Here is a 24,826-nt window from a genome sequence, read left to right as displayed (position 1 = left end):
GTGGATATACTGTAATTAATTAGCCCCTGGTTGATGGTTGCTTAGGTTGTTTATAATTTTTCACAATTACAGATTGTTTCAGTGAACATTTTCATAATATATCTTTTTTTAAAAATTTTTAAAATTTATTTATTATGTTTATGTTTGGCTGTGTTGGGTCTTCATTGCTGCGTGCAGGCTTTTCTCTAGTTGTGGCGAGCGGGGGCTACTCTTCGTTGCAGTGTGCGGGCTTCTTACTGCGGTGGCTTCTCTTGTTGCAGAGCTCAGGCTCTAGGCACACGGGCTCTAGGCACGCGTGTTCAGTAGTTGTGGCTCGCGGGCTCTAGAGCGCAGGTTCAGTAGTTGTGGCACACGGGGTTAGTTGCTCTGTGGCATGTGGGGTCTTCCCGGACCACGTCTCAAACCCGTGTGCCCTGCATTGGCAGGCGGATTCTTAATGACTGTGCCACCAGGGAAGCCCTTTCATAATAGATTTTTGATTGTTTATGCCAGTCTTTCTACAAGGATAAATTTCCAGAGGGGGGATTTCAAGGTCAAAGGGAACATACTTCTCGATTTTTAGAGCAGAAGGCCTGGACATTCTGGAAATGAGGGAAGTGTGGTGAAGAACCTTATCCTCTGATTTCCCTTTGGTACCACGTAGGGAGATTCAACTCATCGCTCATTCTGTCAGGAATAATTTGCCTTATTTGTGAGATGATAGGAGAACCTTGAATTGACTGTATAACTTGAATCATGCGCTTCTTGTAAGATTGAAGTAACGTTGAGTCCTTGTGTTTATGTTTTTTAAACAGGAGTTCTCCAAAATGGTCCAGGTCTTACACGCCTACTGTATCATTTCAGCGGGCGTCCGTGTAAGTTGCACCAATCAGATTGGACAGGGTAAGAGGCAGCCTGTGGTGTGCACCAGTGGAGGCTCCAGCATGAAGGAAAATATCGGATCTGTATTTGGGCAGAAACAGGTAGTGGTGGCCCGTTTTTTGGTTTTTTGGTTTTTTTCTTGATTCAGGTGCTCCAATCTCTCACCTGGAGCTCTCTGGCAGTCTTTTCAGTGATCACCTAGCCTCTAGACCGAAGCTCACTCTTATCCAGCCACCACCACGCAATGAAAATAATCATTCTAGAACAAAAAATTGGGTGGCCAGTTGTTTAAAAACATTTTATTGCTCTAGTGCTTATGGCAGGTTTCTCCTGTCCTTTCCAGTAGCATAGAGAATAAAATCTAAGAATTGATTTTTTTAAAAATTATGTCCCTATCACAAAAATTAATCTTAGGAGCTGCAAGTTTTAAAATCATCCTTTTACTCTCTCCTTGAAAAAAAAATATTGTGGGCAATGTATTGTTTATGGATGAGTAGGAGCACAAGTGTTTCATCTTGCTAATAAATCAAAATTATTTATTATAGAACTGCAAAATGCAACTATTGAGATTCTTTGTCCTCTTGATGTGGATAGCTTGGCTAGGAAGGAAAACACACGAAACCTTCGTTATATCTTCCTTTCTGAAGTCAGGCCGATTCTCGCTTTATTAGGAAATAACTGTAAACCTTGATTTCTTTCAGTTGCAAAGCCTCATCCCTTTTGTGCAGCTGCCCCCTAGTGACACTGTGTGTGAAGAATACGGGCTGAGCTCTTCCCAGGCTCTGCATAACCTGTTTTGGTAAGTTGATTGGTGCCAGGAAAATTACGATCAAACAATTTTTTTGAGTTTTTTTTTTTTTTCCCTTTGGTTTTGTTTTTAAAGATTGTGATTTTAAAGCTTATAGTTTCTTATGTCCATTATAAACTGTAGGCAGTATTGTTGCTGAGAAAGAGGATTTATATGGAGGAGCCAGGTTTTTAATGTAAACAATATTCTGGGTAACTGGTGCATTTTAGGGGGTTTCTTATTAAATTAGCGTTTGTGTAAGAGGCTCTGTTTAGTGAACAATTAGAATAACTCTTCAATTATGTATAATGTTTCACTTTGTCAGGGCCTGGCATAGAGGGACAGAGGCGCTTTTCCTTTAACTCGTGCCTTACCCAGAATCCAATCCAGCATCATTAGTTTTAGTGTAAGAAAAATAGACATTTTTCCATAAGCAGAATTGGGCCCATATTGCTTACCCTCCCTCCACTTGCCTTTGGCTTATCCCTGAAATTAAAGATGGGGATTCATTTTTTATGCTAAGGTATCATTCTTATGGAAACTCAAATATCCCTGGGGTAAATCTCAGGTGAAGCCCTTAACCAACGCCATAGGTGATAGAAGTTTGCTAACTGAGAACAGATTTTATGTTTTATATTTATTTTTTTGGCCGCACCGTACGGATCTTAGTTTCCCGACTAGGGATTGAACCTGCACCCCCTGCACTGGAAGTGCGGAGTCTTAGCCACTGGACCTCCAGGGAAATCCCAAGAGAACAGATTTTAAAAAGGCGGGGAATGTGGGCAAAGAGCCTGGATACAGGTCCTTGGGCTCCCTGGACAGCTTGGTGGGGACTGCACGAAGGTTCTAGAATGTGAGTGTGGGGTGAGACCCACTCCTTGTGTGGAGGCCAAGGATTTAATAGGGAAAGTGAGAGCTGAAACGAATCAGTTTTGAACCCGCTGGGTTGCCCATGGAGGATTTGTTAACGATGGGAGCTTTGGAACATTCCAGAGGGTCTGTGTTCCTTAATGATTCACCAGAATGGAGCACAGATACACGTTACCTGAAATGTTAATACTTGTCAGCTCGTCACCAGGGGTTATGTTTTTATTTTTCACTTTGAGAATGTGCTGTTTGATGTGTGTCTGATCCTTTCTGCTCTGGAATCCCGCCCTAATGGCATTAACATTGAACAGTATCTCAGGTTTTATTTCTCACTGTGCTCACGGCGTGGGAAGAAGTTCAACGGACAGACAGTTTTTCTTTATCAATCGGCGGCCTTGTGACCCAGCAAAGGTATTTCAGAATATGGGGGGATTAGTTTTTTCTTTTAGCTTTTAGTTTTTATTAATTTTATTTATTTATTTATTTTTGGCTATGTTGGGTCTTAGTTTCTGTGCGAGCGCTTTCTCTGGTTGCAGCAAGTGGGGGCCACTCTTCATCGCGGTGCGCGGGCCTCTCACTGTCACGACCTCTCTTGTTGCGGAGCACAGGCTCCAGACGCGCAGGCTCAGTAGTTGTGGCTCACGGGCCTAGTCGCTCCGCGGCATGTGGGATCTTCCCAGACCAGGGCTCGAACCCGTGTCCCCTGCATTGGCAGGCGGATTCTCAACCACTGCGCCACCAGGGAAGCCCTAGCTTTTAGTTTTAATTTTATTTTTTATTAAATAACATTTTCTGACACAGGCAATTTACATGGAACTTGGGACTTTGACTCAGAAACATTACTTTATCTTTTTTTTCATTCTTCTAATCAATTTTATTCTAAAAACATGTTTTTATGCAAATATATTGATATTATTTATTTTAACAGACAATGGTATATTGTCATTTTAAAATATTTTAAAAAATATCTTTAAAATGTCTCGCTGTTAATTTCTTTTTTAAAAAATTTTTTATTATATTGGGGTATAGTTGATTTATAGTGTTGTGTTAATTTTAGGTGTATAACAGAGTGATTCAGTTATATATATACATGTGTCTATTCTTTTTCAAATTCTTTTCCAATTTTGGTTATTACAGAATATTGACTCCAGTTCCCTGTGCTCTACAGTAGATCCTTTGTTGGTTATCTATAAATTATCTTATTTTAGGCATTTAAAAACGCCTACCATACAGTGGTTTCAATTATATATATGTGCACGTGCATACATATGGACACATATTAATAACCAATATATTTATTATCGTAAAAATTATCACTATTAGAAGAAAGTAAACATTTTAAAACATTCACTATTATCTAGACTTTTTGGTATAGACTGACACACGTGCACATGCTTTTGTATTTTCTCTTTGTTCTGTCCATTTTCCAAGAAAATAAGGGCCCAGATTACTTCTGCCTCAGACTTAAACTGATGATCTTGATATGATTATAGCACTTTTAGTGGCCAGTTTTGACTTTGCATCTTCAGCAACATTATACCTAGCAGTGAAAGCGCCGAGTCTTAATCACTGGACTGCCAGGGGATTCCCCAAAATTACTTCTATCAACCAGATATGGTTCAGCTTCTATTATTTTTCTTTTCTTTTTTTTTTTTTTTTAATATTTTTTAGCATCTGTAGCGTAGAAGTTTTTATTTTGTTTTTTTTTTTTGTCTTTTTTTGGCTGCGCCATGCAGCATGCGGGATCTTAGTTCCCCACCCAGGGATCCAACCCGTGCCCCCTGCATTGGGAGCACAGAGTCTTAACCACTGGACCACCGGGGAAGTCCCTCAGCTTCTAAATTTTTAACCTATATTGTAATTGGTGTGATTTTATGGCTTATCCCTAATGCCATTTAATAATCTCATTATAAAGTCATATAAATACATTTCTGTGTACATTTGAATGTGTTTTATGAGCATTTAAACCACACCTCATTTTATTGACATTTCTTCAAGAGCCTCTTGAGTATGGAAAAAGATTCAGTTTTATGAATCTATGATTAAAGATACCCCTTTGAGAGGAAAGAGGAGACTTTTTGGGTGATGGATATCTTCATTATCTTGATTATGGGGATGGGTTCGTGGGTGTATATATATATATCAGAATTTATCAAATTGTATATATTTTTTTTTAAATTAATTAATTAATTAATTTTTGACTGTGTTGGGTCTTCGTTTCTGTGCAAGGGCTTTCTCTAGTTGCGGCAAGCAGGGGCCGCTCTTCATCGCGGTGCGTGGGCTTCTCACTATCGCGGCCTCTCTTGTTGCGGAGCACAGGCTCCAGACGCGCAGGCTCAGTAGTTGTGGCTCACGGGCCTAGTTGCTCCGTGGCATGTGGGATCCTCCCAGACCAGGGCTCGAACCCGTGTCCCCTGCATTGACAGGCACCACTGCGCCACCAGGGAAGTCCTCAAATTGTATACTTTAAGTGCAGTTTGTTTAGGCCAGTTATACCTCAAGAAAGCTGTTCAAAATGTATCCTTTTAATGGTTGGTTAGAGTAGCATGTTATTAGAAACTGGGGGAAGGAAACATTTATTCTTTTCTATGTTTTTTGTATAGGTTTCCAGACTTGTGAATGAGGTCTATCACATGTATAACCGGCATCAGTATCCATTTGTTGTTCTTAACATTTCTGTTGATATGGGTAAGTTCCACTGACATTTCAGTAAAATTGGTGACTTACTCTTTTTTTTTTTTCTGGCTGCACATGGGCTTTCTCTCGTTGCGGCGAGCAAGGGCTGCTCTTCATTGCGGTGCACGGGCTTCTCATTGTGGTGGCTTCTCTTGTTGCAGAGCACGGGCTCTAGGCGCGCGGGCTTCAGTAGTTGTGGCATGTGGGCTCTAGAGCACAGGCTCAGTAGTTGTGGCGCACGGGCTTAGTTGCTCCATGGCACGTGGGATCTTCCCGGACCAGGGATCGAACCGTGTCCCCTGCATTGGCAGGTGGATTCTTAACCCATGTGCCACCAGGGAAGTCCCTGGTGACTTACTCCTAAAAGAATAAAATGAGATTATAAAGCTCTGATATGACCAGAAAGAGACTTTTATAGTAACAATTAATGGTGATATATATTTTTATAGACTTAAAAAATTTTTTTTAATTAAAAAAAAATCTTTTTAGACTTTTATTTTTTATACAGACTTTCCTGCTTTCTACTAGAAACTACGTTAATTGTATTATTCGGAAAATGTGACTTTTTCATGTCAGCCGAGGGAGAAAGTAGACTAAATGTTCTCCCTGATTTTGAAAATAATTCATTTCATGTAGTTATTTTTCTTCTGATTGCTAATGTTATGGTTTATTGTTATTCAATATTTTTTTTAGGTGCTTAGAAATATATATGTGCACACCTTAAAGAAATGTATATATAATGATATATATATCTATCCATATTTTTTGGAGTGAGAAAATAATTTTGGGTAATTTTGTGCTCTTTATCCTTAGATGTGAACATTTTCTTTTCCATGTCATTAAAGTTTATTCAGAAACATGATTTTAATAGCTGTATTGTATTTCAATGTGTGGCTATATCTTGATTGTAAACTTTTATGTTTGTGCCTATTTTAGTTGTTTTCAGTTTTTAGAAATTCAAATAATGTTCTTATAGATAAGTCATTACCTATATTTTTGATTATTTCTTTAAGATAAATTTCTAGAAGTAGAATCATTGGGTCAGTGAATGTGATCCTGTTATACCGATTTACACACCTACCAACAATGTACTAGGTATTATAATTTTTAACCAGATTCAATAGGTGATAAAAATGACATTTTAGTTTGCAATTTTATCATACCTTTTTATGGGTTTATTTGCTTTTTTTCTTTTGCAATTTACCTACTCAAATGCTTGCATATTTCATGTGTTTAAAAAATTATTCATCTTTTCCTTGTTATTTGAAAGGGCTAGTTTTATAGTATGAATATGAATCTGGACACGGCTTTTGGCAAGTGCAAGTGAATAAAATAGTCGATGGGGAAATCTCTCTTGTTAAACGTGAACTTAAACACAATTGGCATCTTTTCTATTTTGCTGTAGAATGTGTCGACATCAACGTTACTCCAGATAAAAGGCAAATTTTACTACAGGAGGAGAAGCTTTTGTTGGCAGTTTTAAAGACCTCTTTGATAGGAATGTTCGATAATGATGTTAACAAACTCAACGTCAGTCAGCAGCCGCTGTTTGATGTTGAAGGTAAGAAAAACACAAGTGTATAAACAGCTTCTAAAACTTGTAGCTGTTGTGATACTTTCCTTATTTTTCCGGAGGTAAAGTTTTTTTTGGCATGAAACAAAATATCAGATTTTGATCGGTACCTACCACCTCCATCTCTGTACAATGCACAAAATAGACGTGGAGATGGGGGGCAGGCTGGCCTAGAGGAGTATCTGCCCCAAGAAGTGGATCTCGCTGTCAGAGGGGGTAATGGCCAGCTCAGAGAGGACGTGTCACCCTAGAAAGTATGTAGCTGCAGATTTAAGGTAATCTGGATTAAAACGGATGCAAGCCACCTCCGTTATCACCCAGGGATACATTCTTACCAAGACTCACCCATTCTCCTTTCAATAAACACGCCCCCATTGGAATTCCCTGGCAGTCCATTGGTTAGGACTCAGCACTTTCACTGCCGGGGCCTGGGTTCAATCCCTGGTTGGGGAACTGAGATTCTGCAAGCCAAGCAGCGCGGCCAAAACCAAAAACCAAACAAACAAAAACACTCCCCGATCATGGCAAGCCTTTTGTTAATTTCCAGAGTTCTGAAAAAGTTGATTCTGACCATTTTTGCCCGTTTTCTCCTATCTTTTGTGGAGTAGGGAATTTGAGGGGGCCCTTACTCTGCCGTTTTCCCTCACGGCCCCCCTGTGCATTCATCACTGAGTAGCATGTTGAGATGAGACTTGGCCCAAGGCTGGTTTGACCTCTGTAAAAATATGCACAATCACTGTTTTACTTCCTGGTCCTGAGTGAGCAGCCTTTCGTTTAAATAGTTGGTTTTATTCTTTTGCATCCAAACCAAGTGCATCCGGGGCACCTTGGGAGGAGTCCACAGCTGAGCCCCAGCAGCCTTCCGTAGCAGAGGCGGGAGCTGGCGGCTACCCCTTCTGACAGCCAGATCCACTCCTTGGGGTGGATACGCTTCTCTAGGCCAACCTGCCCCCGACCTCCACGTCTGTTTGTGCAGAGACGGAGGTGGCGGGTCCCTATCACTGTGTCCTCCGGGGTGTGGTGGGGGGGAAGACCAGAGCAGCTCAGGAAGCTGAAATTATGTTTGGTGGAAAGCTCAGGTGAGAGTGGGAGGAAGTCGTTCTGGGATGAGGCTTCGTAACCCCAGGGTACCAGGAGCCATAAGCCAGGGGTTAAGAGGAGGGGCGGGACCCAGAGTGGCTCTGTCCTCGCATTTCCTAACACCCGGGGGGTTGGGGGGCGGAGAGGCTGACTTGGAAGACAGTGAGGTGCGCTCTCATCAAGTGCCACGGTCGGCAGTTGTGACAGTCGGAGAGTATGGTGGGGACACAAGCTCCTAAGGGTGGGGAGGGGCTGCTGGGTGGTGGGAGAGGCACACAGGAGCGCTGCCGTGAGTGCGGCCGAGCTACTGACCTCACATCTCTGCCGCCCACTCTCTGCATGGGATAGGATGGCTGCGTGCGTGCGTGTGTGCGCGTGCGCATGCGCGCGCACGGGCGGGGGGATGGGGCGGAGGATGGTAGGGAGCGTTACATCTTTGTGGAACAGGACGGTCGTGGCAGCTCTGAGCGCACGCGCACGCACACACGCACGCGCATGTGGTCAGAGAGGCCACCCCATACAGAGAGAAACTGCTCAACTTACCTCTGCATCTTGAGGCACAGTCAAATCAACGCCCTCTTCTTAGCCCTTTCATCGAAGGACAGCATCCACACAGAAGCAAATGTGTCCTGAGTGCATCTGCCCTGAGATCAGGAAATAGCACCCACAGAAACCACCCTTGTACCCCTTTTCAGACACTAACCGCCAGTGGGAACTGTTTTCCTGACTTCTAACACCATGGATTCGTTTTATCTGTTTTTAATTTGAAGGCATCCAGTATTTACATTTTTCCATCGTTGGTTTCTGTCTCCATATTTTGTATGTGAGATTCATCCAAGTCCTGTATGACAATTCATTTATTCATTCTCGTTGCTATACAGTGTTCTGTTGTATTTAAATACCACGACTTATGTGTGGACAAGTGGGTTGTTTCCAGGATTGGGCTGCCATGAATATAGCTGTCACGAATATCCCCATCCATGGTTTAGGCCAGCACAGGTAGACATTTCTGGTAGGATAGCAGTGCGGGGTCACAGGTGTGCATGTTCAGATTAGATGTTCCCAGAGAGTTTTACAAAGCAGTTATACCAATTTCAACACCACCAGCAGTATTTAAGCATCCCATTTGATCCTCAGCCTTGTAAACATTTTTTTAAAAAATTTTACCTGTTCTGTTGAGTGTATAGTGGCATCCCATTGTGGTTTTAATTCGTGTCTCCTTTATGGTTCATGTAGAACTGTGTTCACACATTGGATCAGCCATTCGGAGCTCCTCTTTTGTGAAGTGCCTGTTCACGTAAAAGTATCCGCTTATTCTATTTCTGCGCAGCCCCTGATGCCCTTCTCTGTTCACATCTGCTTAGGTCACTTAATAAAAAGGCATTCGGCAGAGGTGGAGAAGCCCGTGCCAGAAAAGCAGGATGATCCCGCCCCGTTAAGGACTCGCGGGGAAGAGAAAAGGGCAGTGACCATTTCCAGACTGAGAGAGGCTTTTTCCCTTCGTCACACAGTGGAGAACAAGTCTCGGGGCCCGAAGGCCACCGACCCAAGACGGATTTCTCCACGACAGAAAAGCAGCACCCCATTTCCTAGCGCTTCAGGGCCCCTCTGCTCCCGGAAGCACATCTCTGAACCTCGGGAGGAAGGGATGACTTCCACTCAGGGGCCCTGTGACCCGATAGGCAGAGTGGACACGGAGGAGGGCTGGGGGCACAGCAGCGCATCTGCTGGCTCTGAGGAGGGGTCCAGCACCCCCAAAACGGGCAGCCACCCCAGCAGTGACCATGTGGCAAGCTCCCCCAAAGATGGGTTTTCGCAAGAAAATGTGGAGTCTTTGGAGAAGTTACCTGAAACTGACCATCGTCTTTCGGGCACGAATTGCCACTTAGACCACGAAGAAAGCGGCTCCCGACCTAGAGTTTTGCTGCAGCCTACTCACCTCTCATCCCCAAATGCAAAACGTTTTAAAAAAGAAGGGGTTCCTTTAAATCCCGATGTCCCTCCAGAGTCCGTGAAAACTCAGAACGCTTCAACGTATGAGGTGGATGTAGCTGTTGAAATTAACAAGAAAATAGTGCCCCTTGACTTTTCTATGAGTTCTTTAGCCAAACGAATAAAGCAGTTATGTCAGCAAGAACAGCAACGAGAAGGTGGACAAAATTATAGGAAGTTTCGGGCAAAGATTTGCCCTGGAGAAAATCAAGCAGCAGAAGATGAACTAAGAAAAGAGATAAGGTAACACTTTTTCCACTCACCAACTTCTTTTACTTGCCTCTCACATCCATCACATTAATTTTCTTTAAAGAACTCTTTCACCAGGCAGTTCTGCAGCCTGAAATCTTTCAAGAATTTTTTTCCTTAGATTTTCTCTGCGTATCTTTTCCATCAGTCCAAATCAATCAAGGCCTTCTTGATCCCAATTTTATTCCTTTTCCTGGAGGTTTTCAGCCCATGGTGACTTCTCCCTGCATTGAATTCAGGGCAGCTTTGGGGAACATTGCTATTTCCCATCTTTCCATTTTAACATGTATGAGGAGAAATTATCACATTACCAAAGCTATGATTTCAAGAAGATTGCATCAGATAAGGCTAAGTGAAAAAGTCAATTTAAAGAAAAATCTTCACAATACAGATAATAGAAAACACTGGTCACCAGCACTTTCGTGACAGTAGTCATGTCCAACATTGTGACTCTTAAAAATGATGAATTCTTTTGAAATAGTTTTTATTTTTAAAATTTTGTCTTTGTTTTGTGTCACCAGTTACTGAAATGTGCTGTGTCCTGTGCACAGTGCAACTCAGCAAGTACATTGCAATTTTATAGCACTTTTAGCCTGGACCACACAGGCTTTGCCTAATTTCAGTTATAAATTCTTCACCGAGTGTTATATAATTTCTTTGTTATTCATAGTGCCTAGCTTACACGGAGAAGGGTTTTCAGGAACCTTTCTTTCTTTTAAAAAGTGTGTAATTAATGGAAATGAACCTCTCGGGTTGTGAACTCAGAGGGAGCCAGTGAAGAGAGCCAGGTTACTTAAATATTTTTAAATAGAGATTTTAATTAAGTTTGCAAACATGTATTGATCACCTGTTACCGTGGTTTTTGGATGTTGGTATGCCTAAGAATCACTTGGAGAGCTTGTTAAACAAGCAGGACCTACGTATGGCCAGATTCCAGTGTTTCTGCTTTAGTAGATCTGGTGGATCTTGGGTGTGGAGCCCAGGAATCAGCATCTTTGACAAGTACCCCAGAAGGTCACATTGAGAAGCTGATCCACAAGGGCCTGGCATTGGCTTCTGGCTTTCAGGGCACGGCTGTTGGATTGGCTGTACTTCTGAGCTACTGGTCTGATGAGGTTTACTTTTTCCTGAGAAGCACAGGAAAAAGTACTGAGCTAAAGATTAGGCAGCAGTGAAGATACTGAGGTTGTGTTTACCAGCTCCTGTTTCTGCATTTTGAATTATAACTAAATATACCAAGCTGTAAAACTTTGTTTCTTTAAGCCAGATGCTAGGTTCTAGTTTATGGTGGGAGATACACCTGCCAAAGACACAGAAGACCCGGGTCTTCAGGCCGGCACAGGTTCTTCCCATGGGCAATCTGCCTGGGCAACCGGAGCAGACTCAGACGGTTCCTGGAAGAACAGTCAGAGCCAGGGAGTTGGTATTTGTGCCAATTACCAGTTTATTGCCTCTCAGTTCCAAATCCACTCTTTGCCCTGCTTTGCAGTCCTAGAGGCTGAAAACCATGTAAGCATTTCTCCTGGTGCACTGTTAGACTTGATCAGCAGGGGGCGCTGTGATGCCCTTGTCTTTTCCTCCTACAAGGCAGCCACTGGCAGCAGGCAGGAGGCCCAGCATTGCTCACTCTGCTTCTCCAACCAATTTTCATTCATAAATGAATGAAATGCAGCCACGCCTGTTCCGACAAAGTCTGAAGCTCAGCCTGGGGTGGGCAGGGGGTGGGGGGGCGGGTGCCCCCATTAGAAGGATTGATATCCACTATTGACAAAAAGGTACTCATATACAGGTAGCCCTCCATATCTGCCGGTTCTGCAACTGCAGATCGAAAATTGTAAAAAATTCCAGAAAGTTCCAAAAAGCAAAACTTGAATTTGCTGCATGCTGGCAACTATTTTACATAGCATTGACATTGTAGTAGGTATTATGAGTAATCTAGAGATGATTTAAAGTATATGGGAAGGATGTGCATAGGTTATATGCAAGTACTGTGCCATTTTATGTAAGGGATGTGAGCATCTGTGCATTTTTGTATCCTGGGGGTCCTGGAACCAATCACCTGCATATACCCAGGGACAACTGTACATATTGGTGGGAGTGTAAACTTTTATAGATCTCCTATCAAAGTAAAGTGTACACATATAATAACACATCTAGGGATTTATCATACAGGTACATCCACATTAGAGAAGATCTATGTACAGGGATGTTGCACCTTTGTTTGTGTTTCTTAAAATGGATACAACTGAAGTGTCCTTTAGTAGAGAGTTTGTCAGACAAATTGGTACATCCACATAATGAATTCCTACATGGACATTAAAAAGAATGAAGTAGGTGTCTATATATGGGTCTGAAAAAATATCTGAGATTCATTGTTAAGTGATGAGAGTGAAACGGTATGAAGAATTGATTCCATTTTTGTTGTTTCTTTTTAAACAGTGTATAGTCAAAGGTCTGGAAGGATATGGACCAAATCATTAATAGTAGTAACTAATGTCACCTGGAGAGTTGGAGGAATGAATAACTAATGTTATCCTTAGAAAGTGGGATTTTTAGGGACTTTGTCTATTTTATGTTTTTGTACTTTTTTTTTTTTTAAATAAATTTATTTATTTATTTATTTTTGGGTGTGTTGGGTCTTCGTTTCTGTGCAAGGGCTTTCTCTAGTTGCGGCGAGCGGGGGCCACTCTTCATCACGGTGCGCGGGCCTCTCACTGTCGCGGCCTCTCTTGTTACAGAGCACAGGCTCCAGACGCGCAGGCTCAGTAGTTGTGGCTCACGGGCCTAGTTGCTCCGCGGCATGTGGGATCTTCCCAGACCAGGGCTCGAACCCGTGTGCCCTGCATTGGCAGGCAGATTCTCAACCACTGCGCCACCAGGGAAGCCCTGTTTTTGTACTTTTTTATTAGTGTTTTATAAGTAGAGAAGGAATCTTTTAAAATGTCTTCTAAAATGGGAATTCCCTGGCAGTCCAGTGGTTAGGACTCTGTGCTTTCATTGCTAAGGGCGCGGGTTCAATCCCTGGTTAGGGAACTAAGACCCCACAAGCCGTGCAGCGCAGACAAAAAAAGAAATTAAAATGTCTTCTAATTAACATTTTCTACATGCAGCAAAACGATGTTTGCAGAAATGGAAATCATTGGTCAGTTTAACTTGGGATTTATCATCACCAAACTGAATGCGGATATCTTCATAGTGGACCAGCATGCCACGGATGAGAAATACAACTTCGAGATGCTTCAACAGCACACTGTTCTCCAAGGTCAAAGGCTTATAGCGTAAGTTCATTTCAGTGTTCAGAATTTTCAGTGTTGTTTCATCCCCCAAATTTAAGATCTCTTAGCTATAGGTGTGTCTATCTTTATCTCTATCTAAACCTATCTATACCTATCTATCTATCTATCTATATTTTTTGGCTGTACATATCCTTGCAGCAGATTTTTATACTTTTTGCATAATAATAGTCATACCTGCCATTTATGGAGTGCTTATTTGGTGCCAGGCACTGTTGAAGCAATTTATATTTAATCCTCACAAAGTTTGAAGTAGTTACTATGTATTACCACCAACATCTCACAGGTGATAAAACTGAGAGACGTTTAATAACTTGCCCAAGGTCACACAGCTGATGGATTCTTTAAGTATCAAAAGATACTTAAAGTTCTTTTAAGCTGTTCAAAAATGCTGATCACTGGTTGGCCAGAAAATCCTTTTGATGAAGAGCAATTTATAGTACGGAGTATATCTACTTAGAGTACGTGGAATTCACGCGTTCAGAAGGTCAGCAGTGCCTGTGTGTCTGTCCTTAGCTATGGTAGAGCAATTCCAGTGATTAGTCACTGCAGAATTTGGTATTTATCTCTCTTTTGCCAAATTGAATGTTTTACACTGACCATTTTACAAGGCGGTGTGATGGTGTAGCATATAAACCAGAAGTCTTTTCTGAAGCGAAGTCGTAAGGAGAGGTCTTGGATTTTCATTTGGGAAATTAAACTACATAATTAACTCAGATCCCAACAGCAGCAGATCCCAGCATGAAGAAGTTACCACTAAAACAGCCACTCAGCTGGAAAACATACCTAGTTTATTTGCTGAGTACTCTGTATCCTACAGAATGGCTTAATTATATTTATTTTCAGTAGGAGTAAGTAGTAATAGTAAAGACATTGAATGAGCCACTTTATAATACTGAGCTATTCCTGCCCCTGTTACAGAGGTCGTTTAGTTTTTAGCCATTTGGTGTAAGTACGGTCTCGTTTGTGGCATTTCAAGTTGACCTGGATAATCACAGGCCACTGTGGGTCCCACATGGATCACACTTCAGGATGAAAGGATAAAGACCACAGCTGCATCCTTTCCTACCTGCCCTGCATAGTTTGGCCCTGATGACCTCTTCAGCTGTTCCTAAGCCCTCTTCTCCTGTTCTCTATACTCTGGCCATCCTTCCTTTTCCCTTGACAGGCCTGATGAATTCCTACAGAGCCATTAAGCAGAATGAAGCAGATCTTTGTGTGTGGCTCTGGGAACATCCGTGGTCCATCCTAGGGCCTTTTTACAGACTGTTGTCTCTGCCTAGAATACTTGCCCCTGCACCCACCCCTCACCCCCATCACCTGCTAACTGCCACTCAGCCCCAGATCTCAGCTCAAAGGTCACTTCCTCAGAGAAGCCTTCCCTGACGCCCTCTCTCTCCAGGCCAAGTCTCACATGCTCTGTGCTCCTATGGCCCTGGGTGTCTCTTCTTCCTGATTCTCAGTGTAGTTTGTAATTACAATTTGTTTGTTTGACTGTTTGATCAGTGTCTTTTTTTCCCCACTAGACTGTTTGTTTCATGAGAGCAGAGAACGGGTCTGTGTTTGCTCACCTTTATATCTCCTGCCTTTAGTGGTGTCTTGTCTTACTAAGCACTCAGTAAATCCAAGAGGAGAGATGGATGGATGAAGAATGCAGGCAGGGGGGGCTTCCCTGGCAGTCTAGTGGTCAAGACTTCGCCTCCAGTGCAGGGGGTACGGGTTCGATCCCTGGAGCTGAGATCCCACATGCCTTGGGGCCAAAAAACCAAAACATAAAACAAAAGCAATATTGTAACAAATTCAATAAAGACTTTAAAAATGGTCCACATCAAAAAATAAAATCTTTTAAAAAAAAGAAAAAAAAAATGCAAGCAGAAGGAGCAGGATAGCAAAACAGATGCTGTTTCTTCTGTTTTCAAATGTCTGTAGTGACCGAACCCCACTTTTCAAATCGTCTTTATTGTGAGGAGGAAAAATAGCATTTTTAGGTCATATCGTTATCTTGGAGAAGAGAATTTTAAAAAAGACAGTCATTGGGGTGGTACGGCAGATTGAGGAAAGGCAAACTACTTTTGGAGTTACTCTGACTTCTAAAAAGAACTTAGAAAAAAAAGAAATTAAAAGGAAATGCTCAGAGTTTTGTGACAGGAGAGGCTCATAGCTGAAAGCATGTTATTCGTGTTGCTTTTTGAAATGAATTCAAAGGATCACAGAATGGTTATTTTAGTTTCATTTCTGCTTTAGAGCCAAATGTTTGACTTCAAGGTCTAGTTTGGGTCTCTGTTTTTCAGACCTCAGACTCTCAACTTAACGGCTGTCAATGAAGCAGTTCTAATAGAAAATCTGGAAATATTCAGAAAGAATGGCTTTGACTTTGTTATCGATGAAAACGGTAAGTTATTACTTAGGACTGTAGAACTGTGTCCTTTTAGAGCTGAGAACGATCTTTTTTTTTTTTGATAAATTTATTTATTTTATTTATTTATTTTTGGCTGTGTTGGGTCTTCGTTGCTGCACACAGGCTTTCTTTAGTTGCGGCGAGCGGAGGCTACTCTTCGTTGTGGTGCGCAGGTTTGTCATTGCAGTGGCTTCTCTTGTTGCAGAGCACGGGCTCCAGGTGTGCGGGCTTCAGTAGTTGTGGCTCTCGGGCTCTAGAGCGCAGGCTTCAGTAGTTGTGGCGCACAGGCTTAGCTGCTCCGCGGCATGTGGGATCTTCCCGGACCAGGGCTCGAACCCGTGTCCCCTGAATTGGCAAGCGGATTCTTAACCACTGCACCACCAGGGAAGCCCGAGAACGATCTTTGAGGTCATAGAATTCGGCGTGTTTTATAAGAGATGAACATGCTTCCCCGCAAAAGCGTTTTGCTTCTGCCCTCTCTTTCAGATGTTCCTTACAAATAGCACCCAAATGAAACGGATTTTTCAAATGACGGCTTCTTCTCCAAATTTTCTTCTTTTAGCGCCGGTCACTGAAAGAGCTAAATTGATTTCCTTGCCAACTAGTAAAAGCTGGACCTTTGGACCCCAGGACATAGATGAACTGATCTTCATGCTGAGCGACAGCCCCGGTGTCATGTGCCGGCCTTCCCGGGTCAGGCAGATGTTTGCCTCCAGGGCCTGTCGGAAGTCTGTAAGTAAAGAAAGCTTATCTGCAGGAGCCTGGCGGGTCTGCTCCAGCTCGTGGGCCTTGGAAGTTCTCAGTTCAGCCCCTGACTTGTCAGCCTTATTAAATGTGGGTGATGGTCGCTCTAGGCTGTGTACGTAGAGTCCCATTGTCCTCAGCCATTGTAACACATAAGCCCTGCACGTCTGCCCGAGGTCAGACCTCCGACCCATAATTACTGCTCTTTCTCGGTGTCCCTGAAGCGATGTCCTCAGAGCTTTCTTCACTCCCATGCAGTTGGCTGGGTATCCACGTGGTTCGTCTGTGGACCTTATAGGTATTAATGACACTGGTAGGTAAAGATTAGGTGCCGCCAGCCCTCAGGGGCCCTGCACGAGATTATCCAGAACCCTGCGGTCAGCTCGCTCTTCACAGGAGCCCCAGGGGCGGGCACTGCATGTTGTCTGGCTGCCGCTGCTCAGACTGGTTCTAGAAGACGATAGCAATGGTTGGTGATGAGCCTGACGTCAGAGCAGAGCGCGTGTGTTTGCATCACCTGGCTCCCCCCTCCCCTCACTCACTCAGCAGAGACCCCTTGAGCCCCTGCTGGGTGGCCGGCCCTGGTCCGGGCGCTGGGGGCACAGGTGACCTGGCAGATGAGGTTCTTGCCCTCGTGGAACTTACAGTTTAGTGGGGGAAATGGACATAACATTAATAACGGCAGCCTCAGGTACAAGTTCGGTACAGAAAACAGCATGGGGGTGGGGAGTGAGCACCGGGAAGTGAGGCGGGCGGTCGGGGTGAGGCTGTCTGAGGAGGTGACCTCCCAGCTGACGCTTGGAAGGTGAGCTGGAGCCCCTTGGGGAAGAACTTTCCAGATAGAAGAAATAGCAAGTGCAAAGGTTCGGGGTGTTTGGCGAAGCCAGAGGCTGACCCCGTGTGACTGGGGCGGGGGACCAGGATGGGAGCGGGGCCCCGTCCGGGGACCCACTTAGGGTCCTTGGGATCCTGGTCCGAACCTGGGCGTCTGCGCTGCACGTGTCAGGAGGTGCTGGAGGGTGACCATGGGGAAGAGACCACAGAGAGGGTGTCATAACGGAAATGAGGGAGGTGGGGCAAGGGCTGTGGCATTTTCACCTTTGGGGGCGGTGGGGTTCAGCCTTCTCTGTTAGACACGTTGTATTTGAGATCCTATTAGACGTGAGAGGAGGTGTCTGAGAACAGTCAAGTCAGTGAATCCAGAGCCAGGGGAAGTGTCAGTGCTGGAGAGAAAGGTTTAGGTTTTCTAAGTTACGGCCATGGCATTGGATGAAATTCCTCCAGGCAAGAGTTTGAGGAGAGAATAGGGCCTAGGACCTGACTTCAGCCACAGATGGTTCTTTGATAAAGGCCTAACCTTGATCTTCCCATCCTGGAGTCGGGGGTAAGAGTCAGAGCTGGGCCTGGCCTGTGCTGATGGCCAGGCGTTGACAATGCCGTGTCCTTGTGTGACGCAAAGATCTTTGGGGCCGCGGGCCGCTCCTCAGTCCCCACGCTGGCGGGTCCCTGGCGCTGCAGCGCTGTCTCCACGCAGCACACGGGCTGATGGGGCGGGCTGTTCTCTGCTGCACCCGTGGGCCCCGTGTCCTACGCTTGGCTCTAGCCACGCCGGCCACACCATGTCCTTCCCGCCTCAAGTCCTCGCCCGCTGTCCCTCTGCCTGGATGTCCCGCTCCGCACGCCTTCTTCGCCCACCTGGTCCCCTCCCATCCTCGGGCCTCCCTGAGCACCCAACTGACATAGCCTCTCCCGGGTGCTTAGGCACAGCCCGAGGGCTACAGAGGACAGACAAGGCGAGCTGTTTCATTGCGGGGAGGCAGCGACATTTGAGCAGCAGCCTGCGGGAGAGGGAACATGAGAGATGCAGATATCTGAGGGAAGCGTATCCTGGGTGGAGGGGACAGCCAGTGACAAGGTCCTGAGGCAGGTACTCGCTTTATGGGCTTGTACTAGAGGCAAGGGGGTGCCAGTGTGGCTGCAGTGGGGGCGGAAGGGCTGCTTGCTCGCAGGTGTGGGCACTAAGGCCAGTGAAGGCCAAGTCAGGTGATGCACTTGGGCTTTTATCCAGGTGGGAGGCGGGGCTTCGAAGAGGAGCCACGTGATCTGACGCGCCTTTAAAAGGAATCACTGGCCGCCGAGTGGAGGATGAGTTGAAGGGAGAAAGAGGAAAGCGAGGAGGCCCATCAGGGGGCCGCTGCAGTCACCATGGTGGGAGGTCGGGTCGGCTGGGATGTGGATGCTGGTGGAGCTGGCGAGACTGGTTGGCCCTGGACGGGAGTGGTCGGCGTCTCTCCTGAGGATGTGCTGCCACGACAGAGCCACGGAGGGGCTGGATTTCACAAAGAGGCCGAGGGCTGAGATACTAGAAGGTAGGGTTCTTCGGGGGAGGACTTTTCAGAGAATTGTTGCTTTTGTTGTAATCTTGTCCAGCCTGTTTGTAGAGAACAGGGCTTCTGAAGAGTTGCTTTTCTAACCAAAAACCAGTAAAACTTTAATTTAAGCCATCATGTCTCACATGCAGGTGATGATTGGAACTGCTCTTAACACAAGTGAGATGAAGAAACTCATCACTCACATGGGGGAGATGGACCATCCCTGGAACTGTCCCCATGGAAGGCCCACCATGAGACACATTGCCAATCTGGACATCATTTCTCAAAACTGACAACATTTCTCATTTTAAAGAGCTATTGATCTTATTGCAGATTTTTCTGTTTTGCAAGGCAGGGTTTTAAGTAACCATTTTGGGGGTTTGTTTCTAAATGAACCTGCTACTTAAAAATGCATCAGATCTGTTTAGAAATGATCTTGAGAACTTTTTCATTCCATATGGAGCATTGCTTGCAACATTTTTTGTTTCACATTTGAACATACGTGTGTGTGTGTGTGTGTGTGTGGTGTGTAGCCGCAAGAGCATGTTTTACAAAAAGAGAGCACTTTGGAAGTCACCTAGACCTCTGCTCTGGCCCGACGTATTTTAGCCTGCCACTTTCAGCTCTTAATGATGATTAAATCTATAATGGTTTAACTTCATAAATTGAAAATTATGATCATTTTGAGTTAGTCATTCTCAACCCTGATGCATATTAAATTTAGAAGATAATCCAAAAAAACTCAAGGGATATACTCTGTCCAGCTGGAAGAAATCGACCACGTGGGGTGATGTCTCTTTTGTTTTTGTTTTTTTGTTTTTGGTTGCGCTGCACTGCTTGCGGGATCTCAGTTCCCTGATCAGGGATTGAACCCAGACCACGGCAGCAAAAGCCTGGAATCCTAACCAGGAGGCCACCAGGGCACTCCTGGGGGGTCTCTATTTTTAAATGTTCCCCGCTGCAGCCAGGGTGGCAAAGAGCGTTGTAGGCAAGGGGAAATAAAAGACTGATTTTTCTGTAACTTTGATGCTGTGATTTGGTTTTCTGGGAGTGTGAACTGCAAGATGGTCTAGTTACTGACTGGTACTGGAGGTAGAAGAATCCCTGTCTGTTGTCAAATGGTTTTTCATGGAGTCTCGTCCCATTTGAACTCTGCCAGAAATGGAAGTAAAAATGCCCTCTGCGGGGTCCAGATGGCAGTTGGGGTACAGTGGCCAGTGGACCTCCCACCCGCACTCTGCTCTTGACCTCTCTGCCCAGACAGTGGGCTTCCTTCCATTTACAAACTTAGAATCCCTTAGGTGTAAGGAGACAGTCAAGTAATGATCATTGCCACTTGTGCAAGCACTGCGCTGGTGGACCTGTCCTTAAGATTTAATATTTGCAAGAACTCTGCATATTGGGGTTTGTGGGAGGCAGGCCTTCCCCAGAGACCACCTGTCCTCATCCCAGAACCCTTGAAAACCTGCTCTACGTGGCCAAAGGGGCTCGGCAGGTGTGAGTAAGGGAAAGGTGGTGAGATGGGGCGAGTACCCTGGATTGGCTGGGTGGGCCCCGTCTAGCCCGTGGCTTCTGAAAAGTGGAGAACTTTCCCCAGCTGGGCCAGAGAGAGGAACGTTGCTGATTTCGAAGACGGAGGAAGGCGGCCTCTAGAAACTGGAAAAGGCAAGGACGTAGATTCTCCCCTGGAGCCGCCAAAGGAACCAGGCCTGTTGGTTTCCTAACTTACAGAACTGTGAGATGATAAACTTGTGTTGCTTTAAGCCTCTAAGTTTGGGGTAATTCGTTTAGGGCCATAATGAAAAAGTAACACCTGAGTTATTCTAGTGTTAAGCGAAGATAAAGGCTGAGAGAGGCCTCGCGCGCGGCAATTAGCAGAGCTGGGAAAACCCAGGTCAGGTGCTTCCAGCTTCAGAGCTCTGCTCTAACGGCTGAGCACGCGCGGCGGCCCCTTTAAGAGCGGGGCGGGGCCCGCGGCTGCCTGGAGACCGGCAGGATCAGTACGCCGCGCCGCCTCCGTCCGGGCTTGGCGGAGCCCCACGGCGTCCGCAGCGAGGTGAGCGCCCCAGCGAGGTGAGCGCCCCAGCGGGGTCCCGGGGTCCCAGGCCGGTGGCCGTGCTTGCGCCGCGACGGGCGTGACGGCCAGGTCCGGCTCTTCCTCGGCCTCCGAGGACCCGAGCAGGTGCGCGGGAGGCGGGGAGGGCCCTAGGAAGGGGTAGGACCGAGCTGGAACCCCCAGCTCAGAGAATGCGCGCCCCTCCTGTGCGGTCTGAGGAAGGTCAACGGTCGATGATAGAGTCTCAAGGCAGGGAGAACAGAAGATATACAAAAGTTAATGGGAAACACGCCACGAGAAAGGAAGTTTGCCCTGTTAGCAGCTCAGGCTTCACTGATGGAGAACCAGAAAGCCTATGGTAAAGGAGAGCTTAGAAGCGAGAGCAGCTTGCTTCGCTGACAGTCATGGAGTGAGGGTGCGGGGCAGGGAAGACTCATGGAGTCTTGAAGGAAGAGGGAAGCCGGACCATGTTGGTGAGAGCAGAGCCTAGAGGTGGGGTGAGCGGGAGGATGCCAGAGGATGCCATGCAGGCAGAGGAGGGCATGGGGCGTCCACTGCACCCCGCGAGCACGGGAAGGGGGCCTTGCCTTGCACTCCGGGACTCACCTGTGCGTCCTGCTGGATGCACCGGGATGTCTTCAGTGGGGCGAGTTCGGGAGGGCCACGGAAACTATGGCTTTGGAGCCCTGCCCCTCAGCTCTAAGACCTTGGGCAAATAATTAGCACAAGATTTTTTGCTTGACCCTGGCAGTGCTGTCCTAGGGAGTAGGTAGCCGATGATTTCAAGTTCAGAAACAGGAAAGTGAAAAAATAACCACTTCATTATTGATTGTGCACACTGTCTGATCCATAGGGAGTTTGTGCATCATCTCATCCTTATAACCAGACAAGGTGCTGTTATTCCTGTTTGACAACTGAAGCAGAAGGACATCAAGTAACAGCTGGGAAGGGGCAGTGCAGCTCACGAGCACTTTGCCATGCTGACATACAAAGAGACGGGCTTTTAAAGCATGATCTGGTGGCTTGTAGGATTTTAGAGGTTAAGTCGGTATTTTTCACACACAGGATTGCTCTTCTTACTGGAGCACTATTTGAAAAGAAGTGGTAGATGGTGGTTCCAATTTAAAAAATTTTAGGAAACAACCAATGCAATATTGAAATAGTATTATTTTTATAAACTGGTGAGACTCGATACTTGTAATTAATTTTTCAGGCTGTAGGAAGAGAATGATAATGACATTGGGGTTGTAAAACGAGACATAATTTTTATTTTTCAGATAAAACTCATCAACGCCTTGAAACAAAGAGCTTTCAACCAAAGGAGTCATTTGATACTTACCTATATAAAGCAAACCTTAGGTCTTCTAAAGGCAATGGTGAAAGAAAAGAAAAGAGCAGATAAAAAAGGGGATAAGTTGGCCTGCTCTCCCTCGTCTCTCTCCGATTATACAGAGTTTTGCAAACAAGATGGCAACGCTGCTAGGCAAGATATGTCCCCAGGTGCTGTGCCACCGTTGGACATGCAGCTCAAAGAACCAGGACTCAAGAGAGAGTGCAAAAATGATAATCTGCAGAATGAAGATACCACCCAGTATGAAGAGCCCATTCTGACCAAACTCATAGTAGAAAGGTGATTTTTTTTTTTCTTTTGAAAGGTGATTTTAATGAGCTGCATCGTCCATGCTCCCTTTTCTACGACTTTCATGCTCTCTGTTCTCTGTCTCTTGATAATCTTTTTTTTTTTTTAAATGAAAGCTTATTTATTTATTTATTTATTTTTGGCTGTGTTGGGTCTTAGTTTCTGTGCTAGGGCTTTCTCTAGTTGCGGCGAGTGGGGGCCACTCTTCATTGCGGTGCGCGGGCCTCTCACTGTCGTGGCCTCTCCTGGAGCACAAGCTCCAGAAGCGCAGGCTCAGTAATTGTGGCTCACGGGCCCAGTTGCTCCGCAGCATGTGGGATCTTCCCAGACCAGGGCTCGAACCCGTGTCGCCTGCATTGGCAGGCAGATTCTCAACCACTGCGCCACCAGGGAAGCCCCTGATAATCTCTTACTGTAGCTTTACTTCCATCTCCCTAGATGACGGTAAACGTCTATGTCTTTAGCACTGTTCTCCCTCCGAGAGTTTTAGGTTCAGATTTTTACCTCCCTAGTGGACATCGTCCACTGGACTTCAAACTTTCTGTGTCCCAACGCAAAGACTGCAGGACTTGAAGTACCATGATCTGGATTTGAGTCTTAGCTCTAGGACATGAACCCTGTCGCCGAACCTTTCTGAGCCTCAGGTTCTTAATGGGGGGAAATAAATGAGTATTCGCACCTTAGAAGGTTCCTCTAAACGCTGCTGTTTCTCTCCCAGCCTTTGGCTCCTCCCTTGGTCCCTGTTTCTATCCGGGCATCCAGGCTCCAAGTCACAGAACTAATCTCTTCCCTCCCCCTGCCTTTTGTGTTTCTTTTTCCTCCATGCTTCTCTCATTCGTCCTTTTCACTGTGCACAGACTTGTCTTCATACCTCTTGCTTGGGCCATTGGACTCACTTCCTAAAGAGTCCCTGCTTCTAGCCTCTCTCCCCAGGCCTCCTGTGTAGATTTACCTTCCTAATGCTGACTTGGTTTACATCACTCCCTGTATTAATTGTCTATGTCACAAGTCACCCCAAAACATGACAATCAAAGCAATAAATATCACGTAGTTTATGGGGCTCAGGAGTCTGGGAGCAGCTTTGCTGGATGCTGGATGGTATTGGGTTAGGATCTCGTGAGGCTCAGCGAAGATGTCAACCAGGGTTTGTCTAAAGGCTTGGCCGGCTGGACAGTCTTTCGCAGTGGCTCCCTGGAGTGGCCGTCAGTCTCAGTTCCTCATCACATGGACTGTCTCCGCAGGGCTGCTTGAGTGTCCTCCCAGCATGGCAGCTGGCTTCCCTGGAGAGTGATCAAGAGAGAGCAAGCTTGGGAGCCTCAGTGTCTTTTATGACCTAGTCTCGGACGTCACCTTCTGTCATTTCCACAACAGCCTAGTGGTCACACAGGTTGCTTCCCTGGCTTGACTGTTGTATACAGTGCTGCTATGAACATTGGGGGTACATGTATCTTTTTGAATTAGAATTTCTGTTTTTTCTGGATATGTGCCCAAGAGTGGGGTTGCTGGATCATATGGTAACTGTATTTTTAGTTTTTTTAAGGAACCTCCATACCGTTTTCCATAGTGACTGCCATTAATTAGAATTTTTAAAAAATGATTGCTGAATTTTATCAAATACTTTTCTGGCATCTTGATATAAACATGGTTTTTCTTCTTTGATTTACTGATATCATGAATTACATTTATAGGTTTTCTAATGTTTACTCTTCCTTGGATTCTTGGAATAAGCCCAATGTGGTCATAGCTGTCACAGGTCCGTTTGTTTTCCACCTCACTTACCTCAGAGCCTAGAGGCGAGCTAGGTGACACATCACACATTATCCATTCGGTGCTGAACTAAAAATCTGGGTGCTGTTCTCGGTACCTCCCTTCCCCAAAGGCAGCACGTCAGCCAGCCCTGTTGGTTCTATGTCCAGAATATATCTTAAAAATTTTAAAATATTATCATAGTAAAATACACATAGCATAAAATGTACTATTTTAACCATTTTAAGTATAAATCCACAGGCATTAAATACACTCACCATGTCATGCAACAATCCCCACTACCCATTTTCAGAATGTTTTCATCACCCCAGACAGAAAACTGTCCAGAATATTCCATACGCCTCCATCTCTCTCCCCTCCCACTACTCCCTCCCGGCAGTTAGCTCCCCCCCACACACAGTCCGTTCTCCACGGCAGCCAGAGTGATCTTTTTAAGATGTAAATCTGGTCTTGTCCAACCCACCTCTTAAAA

At 45.3% G+C, this 24,826-nt stretch overlaps 1 protein-coding gene across 11 annotated transcripts in view; it reads left to right on the top strand.

The window, feature by feature from the left end:
* LOC309645191 (radial spoke head 10 homolog B-like) overlaps positions 1-24,826 on the top strand; it is a 71,150-nt gene that overhangs the window by 6,427 nt on the left and 39,897 nt on the right. For 10 of the 11 annotated variants that reach the window (XM_082429940.1, XM_082429941.1, XM_082429937.1 and 7 more), the window contains 10 exons: positions 795-962; positions 1,563-1,660; positions 2,827-2,926; positions 5,119-5,203; positions 6,597-6,752; positions 9,209-10,079; positions 13,196-13,363; positions 15,670-15,770; positions 16,339-16,508; positions 22,226-22,578. In XM_082429940.1, the coding sequence (XP_082286066.1) occupies positions 795-962; positions 1,563-1,660; positions 2,827-2,926; positions 5,119-5,203; positions 6,597-6,752; positions 9,209-10,079; positions 13,196-13,363; positions 15,670-15,770; positions 16,339-16,508; positions 22,226-22,578 (2,270 nt within the window). Of the gene's footprint in view, positions 1-794; positions 963-1,562; positions 1,661-2,826; positions 2,927-5,118; positions 5,204-6,596; positions 6,753-9,208; positions 10,080-13,195; positions 13,364-15,669; positions 15,771-16,338; positions 16,509-19,041; positions 19,914-22,225; positions 22,579-24,826 lie in introns of those variants that run through there. The other variant, XM_082429939.1, reaches the window with a different exon arrangement.

The sequence above is a fragment of the Balaenoptera physalus genome, assembly GCF_965194825.1.
Source record: "Balaenoptera physalus genome assembly, chromosome: 16".
Classification (NCBI taxonomy): Eukaryota; Metazoa; Chordata; class Mammalia; order Artiodactyla; family Balaenopteridae; genus Balaenoptera; species Balaenoptera physalus.
The sequence above is the reverse complement of the archived record's forward strand: the minus strand, read 5'-3'. Positions and strand labels throughout refer to the sequence as shown.